Here is a 21455-nt window from a genome sequence, read left to right as displayed (position 1 = left end):
GGCCTCATTTTCTTTTTAAAAAATTTTCTGTGATGGCCGGGCATGGTGGCTCACACCTGTAATCCCAGCACTTTGGGAGGCTGAGATGGGCGGATCACCTGAGGTCGGGAGTTTGAGACTAGCTTGATCAACATGGAGAAAACCCATCTCTACTAAAAAAACAAAACAAAACAAAACAAAATTAGCCGGGTGTGGTAGTGCATGCCTATAATCCCAGCTACTCAGGAGGCTGAGGCAGGAGAATCACTTGAACCCAGGAGGCGGAGGTTGTGGTGAGCCGTGATTGTGCCATTGCACTCCAGCTTTGCAACAAGAGCAAAACTCCATCTCAAAAGAAAAAAAAAAAAATTTCTGTGACATCAGAATTCCTGCTATATTTTTATTTTCATTTTAAATTTTTTTCTGTGTTCTACAGCAAGATTCATTTTCATTAAAATTTTTAAAATTTTATTGTGGTAAGAACAATTAAGAAAATTTTAAGGGCACAAAACATTATCAATGACTTTAGGTACAATGTTGTACAGCAGATCTCTAGAACTTGTTCGTCTTGCCATTAATACTTTATACCTGTGGGTTAGTGACCTCCATTTCCCCCTCATCCTAGCCACCATCAATCTATCCTTTGGTTCTATGAATTTCATTCCATGTAAGTGGAAGCATGCAGTATCTATCTTTCCATGACTGGCTTATTTCACTTGGCATAATGTCCTTAAAGTTCATCTATGATGTCACATATTATAGAACTTATTTATTTATTTTTTAAAATTAGATGCCATGCTAATCTTTGCTGTACTCTTCTAATTTTAGTATATGTGTGGCCAAAAAAAGCATAAAATGTCCCTTTTTAAATTTTTTTTTTTTGAGATGGAGTCTCGCTTTGTCTCCCAGGCTGGAGTGCAGTAGTACAATCTTGGCTCACTGCAACCTCTGCCTCCTGGGTTCAAGGGATTCTCCGGCCTTGGCCTCCTGAGTAGCTGGGATTACAGGCACCCGCCACCACGCCCGGCTAATTTTTGAATTTTTAGTAGAGATAGGGTTTCACCATATTGGCCAAGCTGGTCTCAAACTCCTGTCCTCAGGTGGTATTCCTGCCTCAGCTTCCCAAATTGCTGGGATTAACAGGTGTGAACCACCGCGCCCCCAACCAGAATGTCCCTCTTTTAAAGGGTGAAAATATTTAATTTTATGTGTATTCAGGTAAAGGTATTTTCTATAGCAATAGCTTCAGACCTTTCTTTTACTCACAGATTGCTTTTTAAAAATCATATCATACCAGAAGCCCAAAACTTAATACAAATAAACACAGAGGGTCAATTTAGAACACAGTCGAAAAGTAGGATAATATTTTGCAAGGACTCACCCCTCATGTTAGCATTCATGCCTCCGCCTGCAGATCCGTGGCTGTGACCATGCCCATGGTCACTGTGTCCATGCATATGATGTGAATGGCTGTGATCAGATGAGTGACAGCTTCCTTGAGAAGCTCCATGGGCATGGCTATGGGCATGGCTAAAGGCACAGATACCAATAAGGTTTACTATCAGCCCTCCAACTGAGACTGGCTAGCAAAAGGGAGAAAAAAAACCCTTTAAATTAGTAATTTAAAAATAAACTTGTTATTTAAAAGTTATTATATAGCTATATATGTTTTCTGTTTACAGTTTTGAAAGTATTCACAGTAAAACTTTACTAGGTTTCAGTAAGTCCAAATTTTAAAAATATGAATTTTAGAACATTTTAGAAGAAACAGTTTAACTTTCAAATATCAAGCAAAATTGGTAAGTAGAGGAATTTGGACTTATTTCAATTAAGAATGGTATGTACTTGGTTTATGGTTTATGTATAAATAAATGATGCCAAGTTTTGTTTATTTAAGAGTTTGAAAGTACTGCTTACTAGGGCAAGCGTACACTGTACCTGAAATCTTGTTTATATTACTAGGTAAATTTGAACAGTTCATATGCAAATAATGATAATTTATTAATGAGCAGATTCCAAATATGGTCTTATTATGTCTTAAACATAGTAAAATTTTCCAAAGTAAAACAAGTATAATGAAAAGCAAACATACAATAGTAATCTCTCATTTATTTAAACTAAAAACAAACTTTTTTCTTTCGTAGAGACAGGGTCTATGTTGCCCAGGCTGTCCTCGAACTCCTGGGCTCAAGTGATCTTCCCGCCTTGGCCTCCAAAAGTGTTGGGATTATGGGATTACAGGCATGAGCCACTATGCCTGGTCTCTCATTTTTTTCTTAACAAAGTGAATGAAATTACTTTAATGGTGCCACAATAACACTCCAAAGGATAAACAAAGTTACTTATCCTTGATTATCTGCTCTTACAAAATGATCTTGAATAGTAGTAGCAGGGTGTTAATTTGCCTACATCTACAATTTAAAGCAATCCATTTGTTTTATAAAAGGAAAATATAAAGTGAGAAGGACAAGTATTTTTAATTACTTTTCAAAAGTAGTAAGAGATTTACTTTATTAAATGTGTAGGGAGGTTATTTACTTCTTCCTGTGATTGGGACCATTTGACTCCAGATTTTAAAATGTCATTAGGCTTTATAAGCTTGTAGATGGTTAATGACTTTGCATGAAACCAAGTACTGCTTACAGAGACTCCATCATCTCCTAAGTACTCCTTCTCCCCTACTGAAAAATATATCATCATTGTGTATTTTATCAGGAAAATAAAAATGTAGAAGATGAAAGTCTCCTATAATTCTACCACCAAGGGTTAGTCATGCTTAAAATGGTATATTTTCCATCTATGTACTAACATACATACACATAACACCCTTTAAAACCAACAATGTAATCATAATACTCTTTTACAATTTTTTTCTTATTTTGAGACAGAGATTTGCTCTGTTGCCCAGGCTGAAGTGCAGTGGCATGATCCCAGCTTACTGCAACCTCTGCCTCCCAGGTTCAAGCGATTCTCCTGCCTCAGCCACCCAAGCAGGTGGGATTACAGGCGCCTGCCACCACGCCTGGCCTGCAGTTTGTTTTTCACTAGTACATCTTGTAAATATTTTCATGCCAGTATAGATATATCTCATTCTTTTCAGTAGCTCCATAGTATTCTATTATACAGATAACAATTTTATTTAATTACTTTTTTCACTGGTGGACAGTGAATTGTTTCCATTTTTTCACTATTATAAATAAGGGTACAATGAATCATGTACTACTTTTTTTTTTTTTTGACAGAGTCTCTCTGTCACCCAGGCTGGAGCACAGTGGCACAACCTGGACTCACTGAAGCCTCTGCCACCTGGTTCAAGTGATTCTCCTGTCTCAGCCTCCTAACTAGCTGGGATTACAGGTGTGCGCCACCACGTCCGGCTAATTTTTGTATTTTCAGTAGAGATGGGGTTTCACTATGTGGACCAGACTGGTCTCAAACTCCTGACCACAGGTGATCCAACCACCTCGGCCTCCCAAAGTGCTGGGATTACAGGCGTGAGTCACCGCACCCGGACTGATCATGTACTTCTATATGTTTGTGTGAATGTTTATGTATGATAAATATTAAATGTCAAAGGATACAAGCTCTTAAAAATCCAAAAAAGTCTATTTTTCCAAACTTATTCTAGAAACATTTTACTCACATATGCTTCCACCAGCAAGACTCAGAGCTGCTTTTAGTCATTTAACAACTGATTTTCTATGACAAGCCAGGTGCTAGAACTTACGAGTTAATAATACATAATTCAGGTCCTGAAGATACTTATATATCTTAATTGTGGAAGAATGACAAATTAAACAACTGCAACTCAATGTTGCTAAAAGAAGAATGCACAAAACATAATGAGAATACTGAGAAAAGGAATCTAACAAACTTTGAGGAGATAAGAGGGGGATTAAAAGAAAGCATTTACAAAAATTAGCCGGGCGTGGTGGTGGGCGCCTATAGTCCCAGCTACTCAGGAGGATGAGACAGGAGAATCGCTTGAACCCGGGAGGTGGAGGTTACAGTGAGCCGAGATTGTGCTACTGCACCCCAGCCTGGGTGACAGAGCAAGACCCTGTCTCAAAAAAAAAAAAAAAAAAAAAAAAAAAGTATTTCATTAGAGGAGACACATAAGCAAAATCTTGATGGAGGATGAAGGGCAGAAGTAAGGAAAGGACATGCCAACTACAAGAAACAGCACATGTAAAGCTTTGGTGGTAGAGGGAGAACATTAAAAGTTGCTACAGCTGGCCAGGCACAGTGGCTCATGCCTGTAATCCCAGCACTTTGGGATGCCAAGGCGGGAGGGCTTGAGGTCAGTAGTTCGAGACCAGCCTGGTCTACATGGCGAAACCCTGTCTCTACAAAATATACAAAAATTAGCTGGGTGTGGTGGCACATGCCTGTAATCCCAGCTACTCGGGAGGCTGAGGCATGAGAATCCCTTGGGCCTGGGAGGTGGAGGTTGCAGTGAGCTGAGATCGTGCCACTGCACTCCAGCCTGGAAAACAGGGACTCTGCCTCAAAAAAAAAAAAGAGAGAATTTCTAAGAGGAAGCAGTATAAATGTGAACAGCAAGATAGGAAGTCATATTGATAAAAATAAAATAAAATCTTCTTAGAGTAATAACTACAAACAGTTAAACTTCAGGACAGAAAAAACTATGTAAGTATGACTAGAAATTCAAATAGGAAAATAAGAAGACTTACTGTTAACATGTGAGTGTCTAATTCTGGAGGATCAATCAATCTAGCCACTGACTCCATAAACACAAAAAACGCTATTACTATTAGAAAAAGTCCATTAATAAATCCAGACAGAATTTCTATTCGGCCGTACCTAAAACATAGAACATTTTCAGAAAAGAAAATGGCAAATATTTTAATGTACAAACTTTATAAATAAGGAAACAAGTCCAAATTTTCATACTACTAAATAATAATATTAGAAAGTTAGCAATATTTTAAATATCATATTAATGCCTGGAAGGTCCTTCATATAGCGTAGATATATATAGACATATACCTATCTATATATATTATTATACTCTGTTTGTTACAATTTTACATTTCATCAAAGTCCTTCTTATACGGTCTCTTTTTTTTTTTTTTGAGAACGAGTCTCGCTGTCACCCGGTCGCTGGAGTGCGTGACCGGATCCAGCTCCTCCCAACCTTGCAAGTCCGCCGTTCCCCCCGGGCTTCACGCCATTCTCCTGCCTCAGGCTCTCTGAGTAGCTGGGACTCAGGCACCCACCACCTCGGTAACCGGCTAGGTTTTGTTTTTGTTATTTTTAGTTAGAGACGGGGTTTCACCGTGTTAGCAGGGATGGTCTCGATCTCCTGCCCTGTGATCGCCCGATCTCGGCCTCCAAAAGTGCTGGGATTACAGGCTTGAAGCCACGCGCCCGGCCTCTTTTTTTTTTTTTTTTTGAGACATAGTCTCACTCTGTTGCCCAGGCTGGAGTGCAGTGATGCCATCTTGGCTCACTGCAACCTCCGCCTTCTGGGTTCAAGAGATTCTCCTGCCTCAGCCTCCCGAGTAGCTGGGGCTACAGGTGCGTGCCACCATACCTGGCTAATTTTTGTATTTTTAGTACAGATGAGGTTTCACCATGTTGGCCAGGCTGGTCTCGAACTCCTGACCTCAGGTGATCTGCCTGTCTTGGCCTCCCAAAGTGCTAGGATTACAGGCATGAGCCACCGTGCTCAGCCAAGGGAGCATAATCTTTGAGTTTAATTCCATTCAGTATTTATCAAATGCCCAATTAATATCCCTTATTTATTTCACATTTTTTAAAAATGAAGATTTGGAAATTATTTGTACTAAAAGTAATATAAGTAATATAATTCTGTTGCTTAACATGGAATTTGCACTTAAGATATACCACCTCAATAGTCAATGTACCTTACCCATAGGAGAAAATCCGAGTGGCTTTCCACCTACTCATCAGGGCAGCAAAAAGTCCCATGACCAAAGCAGAGCAGTCAAAAAGCATGTGAAATCCATCTGAGATCAGGCCCAGACTGTTCGTCAACACGCCGTAGAATAATTCCACAAAGGTAAAAAGCTAAAAATATCACACACACACAAAAAAGGGAGGAGTATGTTGGGAACTATGTTTCAGTTAGGAGGATTTTAACCCTTAATTATCCAAATTTACTTGAAGATCTGCTATAATTGTTTAGTTATTTAACTACCACTTATATTAGAAACCCTATTTCACACAAATTGTAAAAAACTAAGATAAATCCATTTTACAAACTATTAAATTGTAAAAAACTTAGATAAATCCATTTTACAAACTATTTAAAACTGGTTTTGTTTATATGTCTATAAAAAATAATAAACTAGGTTATAAAATGTTAGCAATAGGTGATTTGTAACACTGATTGCTAATAGTGAGATCCTGTAAGTTATCAGAATTCTTTAAATGCTACTATATTTACTGATTTGAAGGAACATACCAAATCAATGCTTCTGAAATGCCTCACAAATTGTTTGCTTAAATGGCTGGGCATGGTGGCACATGACTTAAGAATTGCCTAAGTAGTCTGAATATGATCTTGTAATCTTGCTATTATACTTAGAAGAAATTTAAATTTTAGCCCATCTTATTATCAGAAATTTGGGAAGTACTAAACTTATACAAGAACTATCAAAATTAAAATATTATGCTTTTAGGATATGCCAATTAACATTTAAAAATCTTACCAGATTCAAACACAAGAAGTAAAAGATCTGCCTAGAGTCACTCTCCTCAAGAATTTGTTTTAGTGATTCCTTAATAAACCTAGGGATTGATTGAGAGCTATGCTGAAAAGCGTCACCCATGAAGTTATAAAGAGGTGTTCCTTCAGGAGAATATCCAATAAGGGTACCTTTTTGTCCTCTCTTAGAGGGAGATGATAAGATATTGGCAGCTACAAAGAGAAAAAAAGAATATTGTTTAAATTTTAGAAGTTTAAGCTACCAAAACCAACACAGTAACTGTCAGCACTAAATGCAAGCACTGAAAAATTTCCCAAATTAAGTAAATGATTTGACCATCAAAATCTGTAAATAGAAATTTGTTAAAATAAAAACAAGGGGGAAAATGCTTACACAAAATGAAGAATATAGCACTCACTACCACTCCTCCAGACAGGACGTGTTCAGTGCTCTCCTGGTGTGCTGCTTTGTTCATAGCCCGAAGCTGGTCTGTTATTGGATGTGTCCAAAAATTTCCAAAAAGGAGAGCACTAATAAAAATGGGAAAGGATCCATAACGAGCACATTTGGAAACTTCCATTTTGACTGAACAAATGGAATCCACATAGAAATCCAGGATCATGACAAAAAAGATAACCGTTGCAAAAGGCATAATGAGAGAAAACCAAGACTCGACTTTACTCTAGAAATTAAAAAAAAGAATTGTCAAGACTATACATGTATAAAGTTCACATCTTACAAGATGTTTGTTAATCTTTTAATATATAAATAACCGCATGATTCAATATGATTCATAATATGCCAACATATAAAAGCTGTAAGATATTGGTACATTTTCTCAGTATTCTCCAAAGTTCTAAAAAACAAAAGCACTATTGTGTAATCATTCGATAAACACTAGGCGACACACAATCCTTAAGCCTAACACATGGTTAATTGCTGCTTCTTCAAATGATTCTTTTGGGCCATAGGAATGTGAGGGATATATAAATGTAATAGCCTTTGATTTGTATTTTCTATAAACAATAAAATTAACTCCAAATTAAAAAAAAAAAAAAACTACAAAGAAAAAGCAAAGACAATTTAAGCCACTTTCAACCTCAAATTAAAATACAATTTATTGAATATAGTGAACTAAAAATTTAATAGCAATTCATTTAACTAGCAATTTAATAGCAATAAATTCTTGCTCTTATCTTACCTCAGTTGTCACAGAAAGAACAATGACCCATGGGCACAAGAGAAGCACAGAAACAAGATGAGATAAAGCCTGAAGACGTTTAGCTCCACCAACGTCGATAGAGAGCTTTCTGGAAGCTGTATGAAAACCAACTTTACAGCACAAAGCCAGTACTAGCAATAATACTCCACCCTGTGAGTAAAATTAGATAAGTCTCATTAGAAACACATACAGTTCAATAGTCAATCCTTAAATACATGATGTTTTGTTTTGTATTTTTTCCCCAGAGACGGGGTCTTGCTCTGTCACCCAGGCTGAAGTATAGTGGCATGATCACAGCTCACTGCAGCCTCAAACTCCTGTGATCAAAGAGATCCTCCTGTCTCAGCCTCCCAAGTAGCTGGGACTACTGGCACACACCACCACACCAGGCTAACATAATATTTAAAGAAATGGAACTAGTATATTTTTCCCATATACTGAATTACTTAACTACTTAAATGGCAGGCAATGTTATAAATTAACGGTAATTTTTTTTTATTGAGACAGAGTTTCACTTTTGTTGCCCAGGCTGAAGTGCAATGGCGCAACCTTGGCTCACTGCAACCTTGGCCTCCCGGGTTCAAGTGATTCTCCTGCCTCAGCCTCCTGAGGAGCTGGGATTATAGGCATGTGTCACCACATCTGGCTAATTTTGTATTTTTAGTAGAGACGGGGTTTTTCTATGTTGGTCAGGCTGGTCTTGAACTCCCGACCTCAGGTGATCCACCTGCCTCAGCCTCCCAAAGTGCTGGGATTTCAGGCGTGAGCCACTGGGCCCAGCTGATAATTTATTTTAAATGTACCTTTAAAGTTATAGTTGCTACAACTTTTCAGAATCTTTTGATCCTGTTAAGAACAAATAAATCATACCTTGTGATCTGCCACACCTAAGAAGGCAATGGCTGTGTAAAGCATATGAGTTAGAGCACTGTCATGATGTCCTTCAGCTAAGTGAGTTGAAGTAAAGGAAAAAATTCCAAAAAGTCACTCTTTGACACCTGAAGTTCTCCTGAAATTTTAGTTACACTATTTTGGATTGCATATAGACTGATCTGGGGGCCCCAGACCTAATTACTTTCAATAATGTGTTTCACTTAAAAACAAAACAAAATAAAACAATCTAACATTTAATTCCAGGACCTCATTTATAAATTGGAATGCCTGTATTTATTTTGTTGTCTCCAAAACAATTATAATAGTGCTTAAGATAAACTTGCCAGATTTTAGTAGTTAACCTCTAAAAGACATATTGCATACATACTTTAAGTACAACAAAGGTACAAGAGCATGGAATCTCCCTGGACCACTCCTGTCCAGTAGAATTAAGGTTGCCCTTTAAAACTGACTTGTAAAATGAGTCCTAAATCTGTCTTCTAAGTCACTGACCACATAAATCTTAGCAGAGTAAGTGACAAGCAAAAGAGGGTGGGGAATAGAGGTTGTATCACAAGCAACCTGGAGCTTTTCCAAAGTCATACTCTTCTCCCTCATTGTAACAACGAAAATTATTATTAGTTTACTAATAAGTTTTACCGCAGTAAGTATCAGTAATAGAAGAATAAAAACTGGTGCTTGGAGTTCTGCTGGATGGAGTGGGTAAGGATGTATGAATAGAAAATAGAAAAAAGGCACGTCTGTAGAGTAAAATGAGTAGATATATTTGACTAGAGAGTTGGGTTTCTACAAGAGAAGAGTTGGGGCTGAGCTAGAGATAATAATTTAGAGCAAGACAATGAATACTAGGTAAGGGAATTCGAACTTTTTCTTTCAGGCAAGAAGATACCAAAGGGTTTTCATTTATGAGCATTTAAATTGTCAAATTATAAGGGAGCAAACATGTTGAGTGGCAAATCACCTTTTTTTTTTTCCCCAGCACCAGGACATTCCAAAATATTCTTTCAATGTCCCTACCTTTCTGAAAATTTAGGGTACTGTAGGTGATACAGAGACGCTATAAGATATTTAACTTATAATGAGTTTGTTCATTATTTGAATACTGATTTAGAATATCTACATTAATCTATGAAAGTTTCATTCATCATTGATCAGTTTAATTCACTCATCCTTTCTTTTTCCATTGTTCCAGCCGTCTAGTTTTCTGCAAGACTTTAAACAACTCTGATCTATTCCAAAAGGATACGGTGTTCAGCCATTTTAGCCATGAGATCATCATTGTCAAAAAGCAATAAACAGATCACAGCAATAATGAAAAAAGCAGCTCCCCTTGTCTGAAAATAAAGAAAATAACATCAAGGATGACTTTTCAAGGGTTGATTTTAAGACCGTAGAAAACATTTTCTCAAGTAAGCATTTACAAAATGCATTAAAAAACTGAAAAAACATCTGACATTAAAGCTCTTACATAAGCTTACAGTATTAGCAGTAAGACATCAAAGAGATATAAATAATGATAACGTTGATTATCTCTTTGCTAACATGGCTAGACATATTACTGTGCACTAATTGTTACTGTTTACAGAATCAACCTTCCTAAATGCTACTTTACTTTTGGTTGAAAAGCCCAAGTAGCTAAAGAATAACAGTAGGAACTTGTTTTACTCTACAATATGCAAGGAATAAAGAATATTCTAGATACTACTCCTCTACAGAAAAATAATCCAGAGGGCACGGTAAAACCAGCAAAGTCATTTCTAAGATCTAGTAAAGTATAAAGTACTTAAAAAGCTGATAAACTTAAAATTTATGTTCTCATTCCAGGGAAATTTTTTTTTTTTTTTTTCCAGACAGGTCTTGCGTCGCCCAGGCTGGAGTACAGTGGCGTGAACACAGCTCACTGCAGCCTACAATTCCTGGGCTCCAGTGATCCTCTTGCCTCAGCCTAACAAACAGCTGGGACCGCAGGCCATGTGCTACCATGCCTGGTTAATTTTTTATTTGTAGAGACCAGGTCTAGCCATGCTGTCCAGGTTGAGGAAAAAGGTTTTCATAAAAGAAAATTATTAGCTTAGTTTATGTAAATATTTCAGAAGGGTAGCTTCAAGAGCAATCTAAATAGCATTACTATACATTCCTTTTTCTTTTTTTTGAGAAGAGTCTCACTCTGTTGCCCAGGCTGGAGTGCAGTGGCGTGATCTCAACTCACTGCAACCTCCATCTCCCGGGTTCAAGTGATTCTCCTGCCTCAGCCTCCTGAGTAGCTGGGATTACAGGTGCATATCACCATGCTTGGCTAATTTTTGCATTTTTAGTACAGATAGGATTTCACCATGTTGGCCAGGCTGGTCTCGATCTCTTGGCCTCATGATCCGCCCGCCTTGGTCTCCCAAAGTGCTGGGATTACAGGCATGAACCACTGTGCCTAGCTAAATAGCATTACTATACATTCTATATTTACAAATTTACAGGTATAACATGTCTTGTATGATACATATACTTGTAGAATACCTATTATATATGGATACATAAGTATATTATATATACCTACAATGGAAGTATAATAAAATACTTCTATTAAAGTTTACAATGCAAAGTGAGGATACTCTTCTATTCATTATATGATTACCACTATAATGGATAAATTCTCTGTTAGTGTGGTATTACAACAAAATTCAGTATGCTACACATAAGAAAAACCATGTAATTTAAAATTTCTTAAGTTTTCACTGAGTTAGGATATGGCAACATCAACAACAATCAAATACAGAGAACATAACTTAGTATTTTGTTAACAAAGAAGGCAACTGAGAATTCTGTAATGCTTCAGTCTCATAATTAAGGAAAAAAAGGCCGGGCACGGTGGCTCATGCCTGTAATCCCAGCACTTAGGGAGGCTGAGGCAGGTGGATCACGAGGTCAGGAGTTCAAGACCAGCCTGACCAATATGGTGAAACCCCGTCTCTACTAAAAGTACAAAAATTAGCCAGGTGCAGTGGCAGGTACCTATAATTCCAGCTACTCAGGAGGCTGAGGCAGGAGAATTGCTTGAACCTGGGCAGTAGAGGTTGCAGTGAGCCGAGATCGTGCCACTGCACTCCAGCCTGGGTGACAGAGTGAAACTCTGTCTCAAAAAAAAAAAGGCCGGGCGTGGTGGTTCACACCTGTAATCCCAGAACTTTGGGAGGCCAAGGTGGGCAGATCACAAGGTCAGGAGTTCAAGACCAGCCTGGCCAACATAATGAAACCTTGTCTCTACTAAAAATACAAAAATTAGCTGGGTGTAGTGGCATGTGCCTGTAATCTCAGCTACTAGGGAGGCTGAGGCAGAAGAATTGCTTGAACCTGGGAGGTGGAGGTTGCAGTGAGCCAAGATGGTGCCACTGCCCCCCACCCGGGGCAACCCAGGGAGACTCCATCTAAAAAAAAAAAAAAAAAAAGAAAACGAAAAAACAATCATCAAGTCCTGGACTGATGCCCTGATCCATTTCTCACACTAATGAGAACACTCTCATTTCTAGTTACTTAAGGAGGAAAACTTTTTTTTTTAATGTTTTCAAGTCATTTTTATTTCTTTTGTGAGTTGTCATTCCCAGTTTTTTGCTGATTTCCTGCCAAGGATCTTAAACATTTTTAAAACTGAAATGGGTGATTTATACTTTGAAAGAAATGTAAAACTTATTTGTGGCAATTTTTGTTGTTGTTAGTTTTTTGTTTACATACCGATTTCTGTTATACGTTAAGTTTATAATCATTATGAAGCCAAATATAGTCAGTTTTCCCTTTGTGATTTTTTCCATTACTTTCATGCTCAGAATTTTCTCTATCTACATATTTTATTCTATGTTTTTACAAATGTCTATTTTGTAAACTCACTAAGCTCTTCAATCCGTGAAATTTATTTTGGAGTACTCTATTAGTGAGGGGAAAGGATTAAACAGTGGCCCCTGCTTTAATACTAATGACCCAGTTTGAAATCTGCAGGCAGAGTATTCTTTTACTCTGCTCTACTTGGCATATTACTTTGTTCACTTCATTACTTCATTTATCTCCCTCCACTACTTTGCTTGAAAGTCCCTTTCAGACTAGGGACTATTACACTGTATTTGTCTTTATGTATCCTTTCCTCTATGTCTAGGAAAATGTACCATGCACAGGAAGTGTGGGAGATCGGTCTTGGTAGTGGGAGAAATTACAGGAATAGAAGCAAACCTTCTTGGAAGGCCAGGGGGTTTTGCAAGTTTTGAGATACTTTTACTGGAGGCAGCCAGATTCTCTTATCAGAAGCCTAAAAGCTTAAGGCTTAGATACAAGGGAATGTACAGGAGTTTATCTAAATACCTTGTTTACTCATGTTGTCCTAAAACCAACCTTTGATCATCTGCACTCAAGACTGCTCTCTACGTAGGGGGTCAGCAATGTTATTTACCCACAAAGCACATTGATTCAAAGCCTTTGTCATTAAATCTATACTGAATAAATGCCCGCAGCGCCAGCTTGTCAGAGCCGTAGCTGCTGACTCTTTATAGCACCCTCCTTAGGGTCTGTAAGTGGCCTGGTCCCCTAGCCCACTCCTTCACTAAATACCTGTGTCTGAGTGCATTTGTCGTTCAGTCAGGGTCTGCCAGTCAGATCCAGCAAGGAAGTGTTTAATTTGGTAAAACAGAAACACTGCATAGTTCTAACAGTTTGGAACTGTAGACTGGTAGCTCATTTAACAAAAGGATAATACTTGAATCACTTAGGATGAATAGGAATGCTTAGGTGGCAAAATGTTAGATAAATGTTCATCATAATTTAAATTTAACAAGGTTTTAGTTATTTTTCAAAAATGATTTACGGGTTTAAGAATGAGTAGAGGGGCGGGAGGCTGAGGCAGGAGAATGGCGTGAACCCGGGAGGTGGAGCTTGCAGTGAGCTGAGATCCAGCCACTGCACTCCAGCCTGGGTGACAGAGCGAGACTCCATCTCAAAAAAAAAAAAAAAAAGAATGAGTAGGGGGGTTTGGGGGAAAGGTGCATGAGTACAACATGAAAGAGATCATTGTGGTGATGCATCAGTTGTCTGTCTTGCTTGTAATGGTTACACAAATCTACACACAAAATTTCATAGACCTACATGCATACATACACACATGCACACACACGATTGTATGTAAAATTGGTAAAATCTGCGTAAGGTCTATGGATTGCACCAATTTCAATTTCCTGTTTTTTTTTTTTTAATTTTTGTGGGTACATAGTAGGTATACGTATTTATGGGGTACATGAGATGTTTTGATATAGGCATGCAATGTGTATAATCACATCATGTAAAACGGGGTATCCATCCCCTCGAGCATTTAGCTTTTGTGTTACAAATAATTCAATTATACTATTATAGTTATTTTAAATGTACAATTAAATTATTATTGATTATGGTCACCCTATTGTGATATGAAATACTAGGTCTAATTGCCTGGTTTTGATAGTGTACTTGATTTGGTTAAGAAGTTACCTTTGGGGGAAACTAAATGAAGGGTGAGGGTCCTCTATGTACTATTTTAGCAACCTCCTAGGAATCTATAATCATTTCAAGATCATTTTCCACTGTTTTCATGTTCATAAATTTCTTCAACTACAGATTATTTTATATTTTTACAAACATCTATTTTGTAAACTTACAGAATTCTTCAAAACAAAAAAATTTGTAAGAAAATGTAAAACTAGCAGAAAAGCCCGTTTTGTTTTGTTTTTTTGAGGCTGAGTCTCACTCTATTGCCCAGGTTGGAGTGCAGTGGCGTGATCCCAGCTCAGTGTAACCTCCGCCTCCTGGGTTCAAACAATTCTCGTGCCTCAGCCTCCAGAGTAGCTGGGATTATAGGTGCCCGTCATCATGCTCAGCTAATTTTTGCATTTTTAGTAGAGACGGGATTTCACCATGTTGGCTAGGCTGGTTTCAAGCTCCTGACCTCATGTAATTCGCTCACCTCAGCCTCCCACAGTGTTGGGATTACAGGTGTGAGCCATCACACTCAGCCTCCCTGCATTCTTTTAAATGGTAAAAGATAAGATTTTATTCCTTTGGGTAATATATGACATACATACTTTCCATTTCCAAGTAACTGATAATGGAAAATTCTACCTTTGCTGGTCCTCCTCCAGAACTGGTGAACAAAACACTGAGTAGTGAAATTACAACAATATCACTGTGTTCAAATAGCAGCAAAGTCCTACAAAAATAAAACATTATCATTCATGAAATGTAATTTATCTTTATCACGACACATGAATTCAACTAGAGTTAGAGAAAGAAAAACATTTCCCCTTGATTTCACAAAACGTAAGAAAAATAAATAGGTACAACCGCTTTAGAAAATAGTTTGGCATTATCTACCTTAGAAAGACTGAAGCTATAAATACCCAATCATACCCCTCATAGAATTACATCATACAGATTTCTTATTCTTGTATAGATATGTATCAGGTAACACTTACAAGGTTGCTCATACCAGCACTGTCTGCAGTAAGCCAAAAAATACAGGCAATGTGGCTGGGTGCAGTGGCTCACGCCTATAATCCCAGCACTTTGGGAGGCCGAGGCAGGCGGATCACAAGGTCAAGAGATCAAGACCACTCTGGCCAACATGGTGAAACCCTGTCTCTACTAAATATACAAAAATTAGCTGGGCATGGTGGCATGGGCCTGTAATCCCAGCTACTCAGGAGGCTGAGGCAGGAGAATCACTTGAACTCGGGAGGCGGAGGTTGCAGTAAGCCAAGACTGGGCCATTGCACTCCAGCCTGGTGACAGAGCAAGAGTTCATCTCAAAAAAAAAAAAAAAAAAAAAAAAAAAAAAAAAAAATTTACAGGCAACGTATAGCCATGTGCTGTATAACATCATTTTGGTCAATGATAGACCACATATATACAATGGTGGTCCCGTAAGATTATAATGGAGCTGAAAAATTCCAATCACCTAGCGTTAATGCATTACTCATGTGTTTCTGGTGATGCTGGTGTAAACAAGCCTACTGCACTGCCAGTCATATAATACAGTACATACAATTATATACAGAACATAAGACTGCATAATGATAATACATGACTATGCTACTGGTTTAGGTTTAGGTGTTTATTGTACTACACTTTTAATTACTTTAGAATGTAGTACTTTTGCTTGTCAAAAACAAAGGTAACTATATCCTTTGACTTCAAATAGTGGTTTCAAAAAAAAAAAAAGTTAACTGTAAAACAGCTTCAGGCAGGTCCTTCAGGAGGTATCCCAGAAGGCGACATTGTTATCATAGGAAATGACAATTCCTTGCATGTTACCAACCCTGAAAACTTTCTATTGGGACAAGATGTGGAGGTGGAAGACAGTAATATTGATAATCCTGACCCTGTGTAGGTATAGGCTAATGCGTGCATGTCTTAGTTTTTAACAAAAAAGTGCCAGGAGTAGTGGCTCATGCCTGTAATCCCAGCACTTTGGGAGGGCGAGAAGGGTGGATCCTTGAGCCCAGGAGTTTGAGACCAGCCTAGGCAACATGGGGAAACCTGCTCTCTATCAAAAAAGATACAAAAGTTAGCCAGGTGTGGTGGTAGGTGCCTGTAGTCCCAGCTACTGGTGAGGCTGAGGTGGGAGGATCCCTTGATCCAAGGAGACGGAGGTTGCAGTAAGCCAAGATTGTGCCATATATTCTAGCCTGAACAACAGAATAAGATCCTGTCTCCAAAAAAACAAAAAAAGTTGAAAAAAAATTAAAAACAGAAAAAAGTCATAGAATAAGGACATAAAGAAAATATTTTTGTACAGTTGTACAATGTGTTTATGTTTTAAGCTGTTTTTACAAAAGAGTAAAGTATGCTAAGGTTAAGCTTCTACCTCCTGAGGTCAGGTGATCTCTTCCACCTCAGCCTTCTGGGCAGCTGGGATCACATGCACGCAGCACCATGACTGGCTAATTTTTTGTATTTTTTGTAGAGATGGGATTTTGCCACGTTGTCCAGGCTGGTCTCGAACTTCTGGGCTGAAGTAATCTGCCCACTTTGGCCTCCCAATGTGCTGGGATTAAAGATTTTGCAATTGAGAAACTGCATGATGGTTTTAGTAGAAGAATGAGAGGGCAGTGTTGGTAGTGATAAGGTTAGGAGCTAGATGACTAAATAGGGAGCCAAGTAAAAATGTAAGTACTTCCTCTTTCCCTCCTTATTGTAACACAAAAGGACAGTAATATAGTAACACAAGAACCAAAACATAACTTCATGAATAACAAATTTAAAATATTGCAGATGATAAGCAACAGCAGCACTCAATCATATTCAATTATATTCAAGCATAAGGTGAAAAACCTCTTCCCACGCTAGGAAATTCAGCTAGCTTTCTCACCCCTCCAAGCTGCAGCTGCGGCTAGAGATAGGACATTTCCAATTATACCTACTCTGCATCTGACAACGTACAAAGCAAACAAGTCAAAGGGATCCCAATCCAGAAGCTATTCTATTGGCCATGAGAGGGGAAAGGACTTTTCACAAGGCATTTCCACATTTCTCACCTTTCACTTCCCACTCTGTCTACCCCACTATTCTGAGTGAGATCCTTTACAACAGTGGTCTCCAAATCTTTTTGGCACCAGGGTCTGGTTTCCTGGAGGATAATTTTTCCAGACAGCAGTGGTGGGGCCATGTTTCAGGATGAAACTGTTCCACCTCAGATCATCAGACATTAGATTCTCATTAAGGAGCATACAACCGAGATCCCTCCCATGCACAGTTCACAATAGGGTTTGTGCTCCTATGAGAATCTAATGCCAGTGCTGATGTGACAGGAGGCAGAGCTCACGCAGTAATGCTTGCTCCCCCATGGCTCACCTCCTGCTCTGTGGCCTGGTTCTTATTGGGTTACAAAGCCATACTGGTCTGTAGCCAGGGAGTGGGGGATCCCTGCTTTAGAACATTTTTTTTTTTTGAGATGGAGTCTCGCTCTGTTGCCTAGGCTGCAGTGCAGTGGTGTGATCTTGGCTCACTGCAACCTTCGCCTCCTGAGTTCAAGTGATTTCTGGCTAATTTCTGTATATTTTTTAATAAAGGCGGGATTTCGTTATGTTGGCTAGGGTGGTATCCAACTCCTAACTTCAAATGATCCACCCCTTGGCCTCCCAAAGTGCTAGCATTATAGGTGTGAGCCACAGTGCTGGGTCAAGAACATTCTTCATTTCACTCCTTACCTCTCACTCTCATGGCAAGACATTTTTTTCTTACACTTATTCACTAAGTAAAATCCTTCGCAGATGGGGAAATGTTAAAAGAATGCTCATACACAGCTGCATGACACAACTCCTATCAAGTGGTTGCTAAGCATTTCCTCCTTAAACCAGTCCACTTGCGGAAAAAGACTAATCTATATATACCTAGGGAAATACGAAATGGGAGTAGTTTACTTTATCCACCACGCATTTAATCTGATAACTGATATACTACTTCTGAGACGTTTATTTATGAGAGTACTTGCAAAACTGTGCAAAAAATGAGTGCTTTTAGAGATTTTGTTCTCCTTCTTATTGGCTGATTTTATTTACCACTTCAGACCTTTTATTATAGCTTCTAAGCTGTTAACAGGGATCACGAATAAATGATTAAAAAGCCGTATATGCTAAAAATTTTCTGAAACTTGGAATTCTAACTAGTAAAACAGCTATGACAAATCATGAATAAATTTATTAATGGTATTCACCAAAGAACTAGTCCAGAAACTCAACAGGTTTCTTCTATTTGTTGAATTCTCTCTGATGTTATACAAGTGCCAGACACATTTGCACAGATAAATATTTGACATAAAACACAGTGGAACAAAAACAATATTCAAAATGAAGAAATACAAACACACATTCAAAATATGCATTTTTATTTACCTTAGTGGTCCACAAAGAGTGAGGCCAAAAAACCACAAGAGTGAAATAATACACCCAGCAACAGCATGTTTAAATATTTTGATCCACTATAAATGGAAACAAAAAAATTAAAAACTTCAGTCACATATATTTTGCTATATATCCCAATTTTAAATAAAATACAGAAAATAAACAAATATTTTAAAGGTGAAATAATTACGTATTTTGAAATTAAGTAGAACACATAAGATCCCTTGACTGAGTCTAGATTTCCAAGACAGTATTCTGGGCTGGGTGCGGTGGCTCATGCCTGTATCCTAGCACTTTGTGAGGCTGAGGCAGGTGGATCACCTGAGGTCAGGAGTTCAAGACCAGGCTGGCCAATATGGTGAAACCCCGTCTGTACTAAAAATACAAAAATGAGCTGGGTGTGGTGACAGGTGCCTGTAATCCCAGCTACTCAGGAGGCTGAGGCAGGAGAATCGCTTGAGCCTGGGAGGCGGAGGTTGCAGTGAGCCGAGATTGTGCCACCGCACTGCAGCCTGGGCGATGGAGCAAGACTCTTTCTCAAAAGAAAAAAAAAAAAAGGGACAGTATTCTGTTTTCCATTATCTATATTCTTGTCTGCTGGTAGATTTTGAAATCTTTTTCTTCAGAGTACAGTTTTATGATTTCTCAGTTTCTCACTAGTTTCCTAGGATCATTTAACTTTTGTCTTTAAATTCTTTTCTACCAAGAATTTTTAGTGATCCATTTATCTGAAAGGAGAGAAAAATGTTAAGATGGGGCTTAGACTGTTAATCCTATTTTAAAAAATGTTCTTGGTCTCTGAAACAGAAGTACTTAAATTTGTCTTTCTAATAAAAAAATTATGACACGGGTTTGTAAGTCATGGCATAAAGCAAACATGTAGTATGGTATAACTGCTGCCTAAAGAAGTGATGATGTGAGATGATTATGCGAAATGTAGGACAGTTCTAGTATGAACCACAGCTGCCTAAAGAGAATAGTGACAATGATCATGAGGGTGTCACACTGTCACAATGATGAGGCATCATTCCAAAAACTTCATAAGTATTAATTCATTTCTTCCTCACAGTTCCATTAGGAAGTTACTATTATCACCATTTTACAGGTGAGCAAATTAAGGTAGAGAGAAATCAAGTAACTCGCCCAAAGTAAGGGTCAGTAAGGAGGACAGACAGAACACGCCTTTGACTCCAGAAACCTCACTCTTAACCCCTATGCTTTGTCAGCTTTCCAGTGACATTTGTACTAGACTCTTGGGCATGCTTTCATGTCCAATTTGTAAATCTTTCAGAATAAGAACTGTGTACTGAAGAAAACAATTACATGAATGCTTTATAATTTTTTTTAGCCTCTTGTTTTTTTAAAAACATTTCATGATCTTAGTACTTTATGGTTCAAAGTCTCCATTCAGAAAGGACAAGAGCAAGTTAACTCTAAAATTGTTCTTCGGCATATCTTAAATTATTCATTAAGTACCCATTATCAAAAAATAAGCATTGCATCCTGGCCCACTAAACGAGAAGCTGCTAGGAATAAAAGATTCTGCAAAGATCTTACCTGGTGTTTGGTAATAGTTTTCCCAGAAGAAAATGGCTTTTGAAACAAAACCATAAAAAGTGCAGTCCTGTAAATATTGAAACATTAATATATTAATATTAATCAATATTAAACACAAGATATGGTTTTAAGTAAAGACACTTATTTTAAACAAATATGCCAGAACTTGAAGTGTTATCCTCTGAATAAATCATACTGGAGAATTATACTCATTTTAGTACAACTCCTTTTCAACATTTAGAGAACTTTTTTTTTTTTTTGAGATACAGTCTTGCTCTGTTGCCAGGCTGGAGTGCAGTGGCGCGATCTTGGCTCACTGCAACCTCCGCCTCCTAGGTTCAAGCAATTCTCCTGCCTCAGCCTCCTGAGTAGCAGGGATTGCAGGCGCGCGCCACCACGCCCAGCCAATTTTTTGTATTTTTAGTAGAGACGGGGTTTCTACTAAACCTTGTTGAAGGTTTTTTTCTACAAAACCTTGTTGAAACCATGTTGGCCAGGCTGGTCTCGAACTCCTGACCTCGGTTGATCTGCCTTCCTTGGCCTCCCAAACTGCTGCGAAAACAGGCATAAGCAACCACGCCTGGCCGAGAACTCTTATTTTCTGTCTTCAGAACTAGCTAACAAGCCACAAAAGGAGTCGCAATTTTTTTTATATCTTAAAATACCAAAGAAAATAATTCCTATTTTCTCTAAAATTCAGTAATAAATCTTGAAATAGTATAATGAAAATGAAGAAATTACTAATTATACATCCCTACCTTTCACATTGCCAAAACAGTTGTATAAAAATGCACACAACTTGGCCAGGCACGGTGGCTCAAGCCTGTAACCCCAGCACCTTGGGTGGCTGAGGTGGGCAGATCACCTGAGGTCAGGAGTTGGAGACCAGCCTGGTCAACATGGCAAAACCCCGTGTCTACTAAAAAAAAAATACAAAAATTAGCCAGCCATGGTGGGACACACCTGTAATCTTAGCTACTTGGGAGGCTGAGGCAGAATTGCTTGAACCCAGGAGGCAGAGGCTGCAGTGAGTTGAGACTGAGCCACTGCACTCCAGCCTGGGCAACCGAGCCAGACTGTCTCAAAATAAATAAATTAATAAAAAAAGCACATAACCAGTGGCTTAATATTTCTTAATCAATAATCTATTTCCCAAATTACCAAAATTATACTTCCAAGAGTGTTTTTTTTTTTTTTTTTTTTTTT

General features: G+C 38.2%; 1 protein-coding gene and 1 long non-coding RNA gene across 2 annotated transcripts in view; one reads left to right on the top strand and one right to left on the bottom strand.

Annotated features, from left to right (window-relative positions):
- Positions 1-7983, top strand: part of LOC108541168 (uncharacterized) — a 14860-nt gene extending 6877 nt beyond the window's left edge. The window contains exon 3 of the long non-coding RNA XR_001888889.1: positions 7881-7983. This is a non-coding gene — a long non-coding RNA (uncharacterized LOC108541168). The remainder of the gene's footprint in view (positions 1-7880) is intronic.
- A 10676-nt stretch (positions 7984-18659) lies between these two features.
- Positions 18660-21455, bottom strand: part of SLC30A5 (solute carrier family 30 member 5) — an 11549-nt gene continuing 8753 nt past the window's right edge. Inside the window, exons 3-4 of the mRNA XM_017890599.1 lie at positions 20250-20316; positions 18660-19420 (exon numbers count right to left, since the gene is read on the bottom strand). Of these exons, the coding sequence (XP_017746088.1) occupies positions 19367-19420; positions 20250-20316 (121 nt within the window). The 3' untranslated portion in view covers positions 18660-19366. The remainder of the gene's footprint in view (positions 19421-20249; positions 20317-21455) is intronic.

The sequence above is a fragment of the Rhinopithecus bieti genome, unplaced genomic scaffold (assembly GCF_001698545.2).
Source record: "Rhinopithecus bieti isolate Rb0 unplaced genomic scaffold, ASM169854v2 scaffold_18354, whole genome shotgun sequence".
Taxonomy (NCBI): Eukaryota; Metazoa; Chordata; class Mammalia; order Primates; family Cercopithecidae; genus Rhinopithecus; species Rhinopithecus bieti.
This window is presented reverse-complemented; position numbering and strand designations above follow the sequence as displayed.